The 10,878-nt window shown below is 43.6% G+C and overlaps 1 protein-coding gene across 1 annotated transcript in view; it reads right to left on the minus strand.

Annotated features, from left to right (window-relative positions):
• Positions 1-10,878, minus strand: part of KLB (klotho beta) — a gene marked incomplete at its 3' end in the record, with an annotated part of 41,252 nt that overhangs the window by 15,153 nt on the left and 15,221 nt on the right. The window contains exon 2 of the mRNA XM_080697590.1: positions 158-668. Within this exon, the coding sequence (XP_080553716.1) occupies positions 158-668 (511 nt within the window). The remainder of the gene's footprint in view (positions 1-157; positions 669-10,878) is intronic.

Raw genomic sequence — 10,878 nt, forward strand, 5'->3', positions numbered from 1 at the left:
GGAGGTAGAATGCCCCTGGGTTCCATCCCCACCATCCCCAGTAAAACACACACACACACACACACACACACACACACACACACACACACAATGGTAACTTTAAATATGCTACAAGGATTCAATTACTATTTAAAAACGGAGCCGATGTGCAACCAACCTTGCAGAACCTGGTTGAGAAAATTCTTCATCATGTAGATGGCCGTGGTGTCCTCAATCTCCACATAGCTGTCTGTAAACCAGCCATTCTCAGCTATCAAGATTCGGGGGTTTCCATATTCCAGTTTAATCCAGTTCAGCACTTGTCTTAAATTGAGTGACACATTTTGCCCCATTTTAGCCATGGTGTTCAGGGGCTTGAAATTGTTGGGTCCAAAGGAGAAGGCAAAGAAGTCGGCGGTGCCCCTCACCTCCCGCGTCTCTGCTTCCGAGAACCGGGGCAGAAGGGAGAGCAGCTGCTTCTTCATGACCTCGGGATAGTCCCCGTCCCCGTGGACGGGGCTGGCGAACCAGCCCAGCACAGACCCGATGGATTGCTGGCACTTGAGGATGTCCATCGTGTTTTCCGATCTGTTCGGCTCGATCCAGTGGGATCCCAAAGTGATTGATAACCAGCCTTTCTGATGTGGGCGGAAATTTTGGTTGTAGTTATGCCAAACTTTCGAGTGAGCCTAAGAAGAAGAAAATATTGTTGACCTTTATTGTCCTTGCTCTCAAGGGTTGTAGCCATTTCCTCCTTCCTTCCTTTCCTTCTTTTTCTTTTTTTTTTTTTTTTTTTTCCAGTATTGGGATGGAACCCAGGGTCATTCTACCTCGGAGCTACACCCCCAGCCACACACACACACACACACACACACACACACACACACACACACACACACACATATATATGTATATGTATATATATATATATATATATATATATATATATTTTTTTTTTTTTTTTTTTTTTTTTGCGGGTCTGGGGATGGAACCCAGGAGCATCCGATCTCTGAGCTACACCCCCTGCCCTATTTTTTATTCTTTATTTTGAAACAGGGTCTCACTGAGTTGCAAAGGACCTCACTAAGGCCCTTTCAATACTAAAATTGTTCAATATTGGTATATTGGCATATTGGGACACTGCTCTTAGAATTTGACTTGCTTGTCTCTCCCCACTTCTCCAAAGTTCTCCTCTGAACGTTTCTAAAAAAAAAAAAATAATGCACCTGGCACACACCTGTAATCCTAGTACTTGGAAGGCTGAGGCAGGAGTATTGCAGGATTGAGGACAAAGGGTCGGGGGTGTACCTTGGAGGTAGAATATTCCTGGGTTCAATCCAATGACACAAAAGTAAAATAAAATATAAAACAATTGCACAAACTTTTATTATTTATCTTTTTTTTTTTTTGAGTACTGGGAATTGAACCTAGGGTCTTACACATGCTATCCAATTGCCCTACCACTGACCTAAACCTCCAGCCCTTTTTACTTTATTTATTTATTTATTTATTTATTTATTTATTTATTTTTGTGGTACCAGGAATGGAATCCAGGGGCTTTTCTACCTCTGAGCTACACTCCCAGATCTATTTTATATTTTATTTGGAAACAGGTTCTCACTGAGTTTCTGAGGGCCTCACTAAGTAGCTGAGGCTGGCTTCGAAATAAATAAATAGGGCTGGCTGTGATCCTCCTGTCTCAGCCTCCCAAACGCTGGGATTACAAGTGTGCGCCACCACGCCCGGCTCATCAGCTTTTGTTTTTTATTTTTATTTTTATTTTGGGGGGTACTGGGATTCCTGGAAACCCTTCTACCTCTGGGCTACACTCCCAGACCCATTTTATATTTAAGAGCCCCTGGAAACAGGGTCTCTTAAGCCAACGCAGCTGGCTTCAAACCAGTGTGAACCTCCTGTCTCCGCCTCCCAAGCGTGGGGATTACAAGCGTGCGCCACCACGCCCGGCTTTTGTTTTTTAATTTTGAAAGAGTCTTTGTTTCTGAGACCCTCACTAAATTGCTGAGGCTGATCTCAAACCTGCGATCCTCCTGTCTCAGCCTCCCAAGTACTGGGATTACAAGTGTTCACCACCATGCCTGGCTACCCTTATTATTTTTAACCTATGGAGTATTTTCAGTTTTGTTCCTTAGCTTTTCTTTTGCTCAATGGAAATGTTTTATAAAAGGATGAACTATCATGCCAGGCGTGGTGGCACACACTTGTAATCCCCGCGCTTGGGAGGCTGAGACAGGAGGATCGCGCAGGTTCGAAGCCAGCCTCAGCTACTTAGTGAGGCTCTCAGCAATTTAGTGAGACCCTGTTTGCAAATAAAATATAAAAAGGGTCTGGGAGTATAGCCCGGAAGTAGAAAGCCTCTGGGTTCCACACCCAGTACCACAAAAAAAAAAAAAAAAAAGGATGAACTATCAGAATCTGCTTTTTTGTAAAACAAAACAAGGTAAAAACAAGTATGAGCAAAGGATTCAAACCTAATACATCCTGTGGTCCTGAAAATATTTTGCAAATCCCGTTAGAGTGGGGAAAGTAGGCATTGAAGTAAGGGATGAGAATTCCAAACTATTTCCACCCTGTCTTATGCAAGAAAAGCTAATTTAAATCATTCTCTGGAAGAGCAAATGTCTTGAGGGTTGTGTGTGTCCGTGTGTGTGTCCGTCCTGGTACTCAGTCCGGGGCATTCTACTACACTCCCAGACCTATTTTATTTTTTATTTTGAAATAATCTCATTGAGTTGTAAAAACTTCACTAAGTAGTAGCTGAGGCTGTCCGCAAACCACTATCCTCCTGTCTCAGCCTCCCAAATGCTGGGATTACAAGTTTGCGCCACCATGCTGGGCTCCGCGGATCTTCAAGAACACTTTCCTCAGCTGGTGTGGTGGTGAATGCTTGTAATCCCAGCACTTGGAAGGCTGAAACAGAGAATTTCAGGTTTGAGGACAGCCTCAGCAATTTAGTGAGGCATTCTGTAAATTAGAGAGACCCTCTTTCAAAATAAAGAATAAGCCGGGCGAGGTGGCTCACGCTTGTAATCCCAGCATTCGGGAGGCTGAGACTGGAGGATCACGGTTCCTGGACAGCCTCAGCTACTTAGTGAGGCCCTCTGCAACTCAGTGAGACCGTTTCAAAATAAAGAATAAAAAATAGGGCAGGGGTGTAGCTCAGAGGTCGAATGACCCTGAGTTCCATCCCCAAACCCGAAAAAAAAAAAAAAAAAAGAATAAAATAGGACTGAGAGTGGAGCTCAAAGTTAGAATGCTTCTGGGTTCAGAGCCCAGTACTGCAAAATAAAATGAATGAATGAATGAATGAATGAATAAATAAATAAATAAATAAATAGGGCTGGGGATATATTTAGTTTGGAGGTAGAATGCCCCTGGGTTCAATCCCGAGTTACACACACACACACACACACACACACACACGAAGAATGAGCTGGGCGAGGTGGTGCACGCTTGTAATCCCAGCATTTGGGAGGCTGAAACAGGAGGATCAGTTTGCAGACAGCCTCAGCTACTTAGTTAGGCCCTTTGCAACTCAGTGAGACTTGTTTTAAAATAAAGAATAAAAAATAGGGCTGGGGGTGTAGCTCGGAGGGACAATGCCCCTGGGTTCCATCAAAAAAAAAAAAAAAAAAAAGAATGTTTTTCTCTCAGAGAAATGTTAAGGCTATAGCTCGCTCTCTGTGGTGATGGGGATTGAACCCAGGAACATTCTACCTCTCAGCTACATCCCAGCCCTATATTATTTTTTATTTTGAAACAGGACCTCAGCTAAGTTTTGCCGAGGCTGGCCTTGAACCTGCAATTCTCTTGTTTCAGCCTCCCAAGTACTGTGTTACATGTAGGCTGTCTATAGCCCCTTCTTTTTCCCCCAACCTGAGGAAAAACTTTCGACCTTCTAGAAGGAATCACAGGGGCCTTCCGTGTTCTCAGCTACTCTTTGGACTTTTCTGGAACTAGAATCACAACAGAAAATCTTGAGAGCTGCTTTTCTTTTTCCCAGTTCAAGTCAAGAACAAGCATGCACTGGTAGGGTTCAAAGGGGGCATTCTTGGCTTTATCCTAATGGCTCACTTAATCCCTGCGTAGCTTAAGTGCTCTCAACACAGCGTCAGCACCTCTTCAGGGATATTGCCGCCTCTCACCCATGGCCAGCAGAGCACTGCGCATGTGCAAGGTCTGAGCCGCAAACCAGGGCTTTGCACTCACGGAAGGCTGCGATGGAGTCAGTAGCACTGCAGTAACACAGGTTACAGGAATTACCGAGCCTGATTACCGAGAAAAACAGGCTAGAGAAATTTCTTCAAAATAGATTTTCAGCCGGGTGTGGTAGTGCAGGCCTGTAATCCCAGTACTTATGCTGGGACAGGAGGATGGAGGGTTCAAGGCCAGCTTCAGCAATTTAGCTCGGCTCTCACGAATTTAGTGAGACCTTGTTTCCAAATAAAAAAAATAAAATGGATAATCCCAGCATTTGGGAGGCTGAGACAGGAGGATCGTGGTTTGCAGACAGCCTCAGTTACTAAGGCCTTTTGCAAGTCACTGAGACCCTGTTTCAAAATAAAGAATAAAAAATAGGACTGGGGGTGTAACTTGGGACTAAATGCTTCTGGATTCCATCCTCAGTACCTCAGAAAATAAATAAATAGGGTTGGGATGTAGCTCAGAGGTAGAAAGCTCCTGGGTTTGATCCACAGTAACACACACACACACACACACACACACACACACACACACACCACCACACCACACCACACCATACACACACACAGATTATCTATTGTATATTTCAGTGATTATATAAAAGATGACCTATGTTTTGATAAAATCTTGGTCACATCAGCATCTGAACGAGACAGTGCAGCTTAGGAGGCCACAGGCGCCTTTGCGATGCCTCCTCCACCAGTTCTCTGGAGAGAGGTGTGCCTATATTGTCAAACCCACGGCGACCTTCATGTTCCACTGTGTCTGTTTCACCTTTGCTGCTATTTGCAGAGGCTATCGTGCTATCTAAGGTTATCTTTACTCTGGACTGGAGACAGCCTCTTCATTCTCAGCAGAGAATGGGGGGCCGTCCTCTGGGCAGCACTGGTGCTTAGACCTTGGTCCAGTTTGTGCCGGCTCACGGGGAAGAGCAATTTGCTCTAGGTAGTGAGTCTGACACAAACCTGATGAAGCCAGGAGAGCCGTTGGTGTCCTCTGGGTTGGGCTGCAGGACTGTAGGGACAACTGAACACCCGCGGGAGGCTTGGGGCCTGGTGGCTTTGCACAACAGCCATCCCACAGTTTTCCAAGGTCGCCCTCTGCCTTGTCCAAGGCCTCTACCTTTGGAATGGTTGATTTAAGGGAGCTGCAGCCTTTGCTCTTTAGACTCGGTGGCTTAAGGAGGGAGTGAGCTGCTGCTTTCTCCTTTGGAGCCTGGTCTGGGGTCTAGTGGGGCTGAGAGGCAGTGGGGGATAGAGGAGGGGTAATAGCTCCTCTAGCCCCCTCCCATCTAGGGTGGCGGCTTCCTTTGATATCCCTGGAGGTTCAGACTCTGATAAGTTCTGTGGACAATAGGAAACAAATAAGATATTAGGCACAACTTTAGAAACAGAGATGGAGAAGGGGTTAGGGGTCAGGAAGACTTAGTGGGACACAGAAAGGATGGGCTGGACAAACCTAACATAAAAAAAACAGGGGGTATTTAAGAAAACCCCAAGCTGGGCTTGGTGGCGCAGGCTTGTAATCCCAGTACTTGGGAGGCTGAGACTGGAGGATTGCAGGTTCGAGGACAGTCTCAGCAAGTAGTGAGACTCTCATCAACCTACTGAGACCCTGTTCCTAATTATAAATAAAGTACAGCCAGGCGTGGTGGCGCATGCTTGTAATCCCAGCATTTGGGAGGCTGAGATGGGAGAATTGCAGTTCACGGACAGTCTCAGTTACTACTTAATGAGGCCCTTTGCAACTCAGTGAGACCCTGTTTCAAAATAAAGAATAAAAAAATAGGGCTGGAGATGTAGCTCGGAGGTAAAATGCCCCTGGGTCCCATCACCAGTACCACAATAAATAAATGAATAAGTAAGACTATGTTTCTGAATAAAAAATAAAACTGAGGCTGTAGCTTAGAGATAGAATGCCCTGGGCTCAGTCACCAATAAAACACACACACACACACACACACACACACACACACACACACACACGCACACACAAAGTATAAATAAAAACAAAAAAATTTATTTTACCCAGGAGTGGTGGCACACGCCTGTAATCCCAGCATTTGGGAGACTGAGGCAGAAGGATCATAGTTCTCGAACAGCCTCAGCTACTCAGTGAGGCCCTCTGCAACTTAGTGAGACCCTATTTCAAAATAAAGTATAAAAATAAAAATAAAAAAAGAAAGAAAGAAAGAGAGAGAGAGAAAAAGGAAGAAATTTTATTAAATATATATATATATATATATATATATATATATATATATATTTTTTTTTTTTTTTTTTTTTTTTTTTTTGGTGGTACTGGGGATGGAAGCCTTCTACCACCGGGCTACACTCCCGGACCTATTTTATATTTTATTTGGAAACAGGGTCTCTTAAGCCAGCGCGGCTGGCTTCGAACCTGCACGATCCACCTGTCTCTGCCTCCCAAGCGTGGGGATTACAAGCATGCGCCACCACGCCTGGCTTTTGAAATATATTCTAAAATCACTTTAAACATTTTCCATATTGTTTTTAGTCTTTTGTGTGTGTGTGTGTGTGTGTGTGTGTGTGTGTGTGTGTGTGCGGGTCTGGGGATGGAACCCAGGGTGCATTTGACCTCTGAGCTATACCCCCTATCCTAATTTTTTTATTCTTTATTTTGAAACAGGGTCTCACTAAGTTGCAGAGGGCGTAAGTAGCTGAGGCGGTCTGTGAACCGTGACCCTCCAGTCTCAGCCTCCTGAATGCTGGGATTACAAGCGTGTGCTACCATCCCCGGCTTGTTTTTAGTCTTCATAATTATTTTAGAAGCACAATTCACTGATGTAGTAAAATACTTGTTCATCTTTCTCTTTTGACAGAGATTAACTTGTTTTTATTTTTGTTCTTTTTTCTTGTCATAGATAATTTTGTAATAACCGACTTTGGGCATGCAATTTTTAATTTATTTGAATTATTTCTTTTCAGTATTTTCAGGAATGGACTACCTACCTTTTTGTGTGTGCGACACTGAGGATTGAACCCAGGGGCATTCTACCTCTAAGCTACACCCCCAACCCCTTTTTTACTTTTATTTTTAAATTTTGAAACAGGCTCTCAATCGGTTGCTAAGGCTGGTCTTAAACCTGCAATCCTCCTGTCTTAGCTCCTAAATACTGGAATTACAGGCATGAGCCACCATGCCAGGTTGGACTACCTATTTTTAAGTTGTTTTAAATACCCCAAATTTAGCAGGGTGTGGTGACGAATCCTTGTAATCCTAGTATTCGGGAGGCTGAGACCTGAGGATCTTGGTTCACCAACAGCCTCAGCTACTTAGTGAGGCCCTCATAATTTAGTGAGATCCTGTTTCAAAATAAAGAATAAAAAAATAGGGCAAGGGGTGTAGTGCGGAGGTTGAATCCTCCTGGGTTTCATTCACAGACCCGCGGGGGGGGGGGGGTGGAATCCCAAATTTAGCTGGGCGTGGTGGTGCATGTTTGTAATCCAGCATTTGAGAGCTAAAACAGGAGAATTGTGGTTCACAGACAGTCTCAGCCGCTACTTAGTGAGGTCCTTCGCAACTCAGTGAGACCCTCTTTCAAAATAAAGAATAAACCGGACGTGGTGGCGCACGCTTGTAATCCCAGCATTCGGGAGGCTGAGACCGGAGGATCGCGGTTCACAGACAGCCTCAGCTACTTAGTGAGGCCCTCCGCAACTCAGTGAGACCTTGTTTCAAAATAAAGAATAAATAATAGGGCAGGGGCTATAGCTCAGAGGTCGAGGGCCCCTGGGTTCCATCCCCAGACCCGCAAAAAAAAAAAAAAAAAAAAAAAAGAATAAAAAATAGAGCTGGGGGGTGTAGCTCAAAGGTAGAATGCCCTGAGTTCCATACCCAGTACTGAAAAAAAAAAAAAAATCCCAAATTTATCCCAGCATGGTGGTGTATGGCTGTAATCTCAATACTTGGGAGGCTGAGACAGGAGGATGGCAGGCTCAAGACCAGCCTCAGCAAATAGTAAGACTCTCATCAACCGAGGAGAGACTTTGTTTAAAAAAAAAAAAAAATCCACCATTTGGGAGGCTGAGACTGAAAGATCATGGTTTCACAGACCACCAGGCCCAACTAAAGTTCCTGTGTGTGTGTGTGTGTGTGTGTGTGTGTGTGTGTTGTTGTTGATATTGAACCTAGGGGCATTCTATGTTCAAGCTATACCTCCAGCCCTATTTTATTTTTTTATCTTGAAACAGGGTCTCACTAAATCACTGAAGCTGGTCTCAAACCTGTAGTCCTCCGTCTCAGCCTCCCAAGTACGGGGATTACAAGTGTGGGCCACTGAGCCTGGTTTGCTATTCAGTCTTTAATGGTTAACAGGTTAGAAGGTTCTGGCCTGTTCTCAACATCCCTGTTACTTTACAGCAATAGAATTGCTAAGTTCAGCAGTTTTAAGTACAATCTTTTTCTTTTAACATGGGCTAATTTTATAAACTATTTTCTGATGTGGAGTTTTTCTAAGCAAGACTTTGTCTGCAATTAGACATCTCACTTTCTACTCTAATGCAATGTTCCCCCAATTTTAGTTACATCAAATCCAGCCCTGTTTTCATAACTTATGATATTTCTTGACCTCCTGTTGGGTCCAATTTTCCATGTATGAGAGCGTGCAGATCAAGTCAAGCTGTTTAAATAGGATCACAGTATTATTCTATGAGCATCTGTAATTACATTTATTTAAACTCTTGTTAATCATTCACTGAAGTATAACTTTTTCTACTTAATGGTTAGAAAAAGTAAATATTGCTCTCTTGAATACCAATTTTAGCCTGCAAATAGTTTTTTTTTTTAACATGACTCATAACTAACAAAGGTATGAGGGTTATAGAAACTGACAGTTTCTCTCCACTAGCAGTTTCAGCACTTACACAAATCTGATTGGAAACATCCATGAAAATACTAATTTTAGCTTGTCTATATTTTCTATATTTTGTTAGAGATGTTTTAGGTCCTAATGGAGATGAACTAGGATTATAATGTAAGAAATATGTAATTAAATGTTATGTTAATTAATTTACTTAAATTATAAATAATATTGGTAGGGGAACACATACATGATTTAGTACCACTTTAATAGGATACTACAGTTTTGTTTTGTTTTTTGCAGTACCGGGGATGGAACCCAGGGGCATCCTACTTCCGAGCGACACCCCCAGCCTTATTTTTTTATTCTTTTTTTTTGTTTTGTATTGTTTTGTTTTGGTGGTACTGGGGTTCCTGGAAGCCCTTCTACCTCAAGGCTACACTCCCAGACCTATTTTATATTTTATTTGGAAACAGGGTCTCTTAAGCCAGCGTGGCTGGCTTCGAACCTGCGTGATCCTCCTGTCTCCACTTCCCAAGCGCGGGGATTACAAGGGTGTGCCATCATGCCCGGCTTATTCTTTATTTGGAAACAGGGTCTCACTGAGTTGCAAAGAGCCTCACTAAGTAGTTGAGGCTGGCTTCGAACCTGAGCAATCCTCCCGTCTCAGCCTCCCAAATGCTGGGATTACAAGTGTGCGCCATCATGCCTGGCTGACACTACAGTTTTAAGTAAATAAAAATTAAAGTCATGAGGACAGGTGGGAGGTGTAGCTAAGTGGTAGAGTGCTTGCCTAGCATGAACTAGGTCCTGGACTTGATCCCCAGCACTAAAAAAATTAAAAATAAAATAAAAATCCCTGGACAAGTGAAAAAAAACTTTTGTGTATGTGCGGTACTGGGAATGGAACCCAGGGGCCTTCTACCTCTGGGCTACATTCCCAAACCTATTTTATATTCTATTGGAAACAGGGTCTCCCTAAGTTGCTGAGAGCCTCACTAAGTAGCTTTGGCTGGCTTCGAACTATGCGATCCTCCTGTCTCAGCCTCCCAAGTACTGGGATTATAAGTGTGTGCCATCATGCCCGGTAGAAAAAACTCACTTTTAATATATGAGTCAGGACATGAATAGTTCATAGAATGGCCTCACACACACACACACACACACACACACTCTCTCTCTCTCTCTCTCTCTCTCTCTCTCTCTCTCTCTGTTGTACTGGAGTTGAAACCCAGGGGCATTCTACCTCTCAGCTACACCCCTAGCCCTTTTAACCCTTTTGTTGTTGTCGTTTTCTTGCCTATATTTTTAGCTACAAGACTTGCCAAATTGATTTTTGGGATGGTGGCCAAATCTGTGGATGCTGCCTCTTGAGCAAAGTTGTATCATTTTTTATTCTGTCTATTGTTGCCACCACCAATAAAGACTGTTTCTACCATTAAAAAAAATTGCCAGGCCAGGCATGGTGGCGCACGCTTGTAATCCCCGCGCTTGGGAGGCGGAGACAGGAGGATCGCGCTGGTTCGAAACCAGCCGTGCTGGCTTAAGAGACCCTGTTTCCAAATAAAATAAAAATAAATTGCCAAATTATTTGGTACATTATTCTCTGCCATTCCAACTTTAAGAAGAAGGAAGTGTGTGTGTGTGTGTGTGTGAGAGAGAGAGAGAGAGAGAGAGAGAGAGAGAGAGAGAGAGAAGAGAGAGAGAGAGAGGAGAATAAAGGGGCACAGGGGCATATTACCTCTGAGCTACATCCCCAGCCCTTTTTACTTTTTATTTTGAAACAGGCTCTCTCTAGGTTTCTGAGAGTCTTTCTTTTGATGAGGTTGGCCTGGAACATGCAATTCTTTGGTCTC

The sequence above is a fragment of the Muscardinus avellanarius genome, assembly GCF_963383645.1.
Source record: "Muscardinus avellanarius genome assembly, chromosome: 6".
Taxonomy (NCBI): Eukaryota; Metazoa; Chordata; class Mammalia; order Rodentia; family Gliridae; genus Muscardinus; species Muscardinus avellanarius.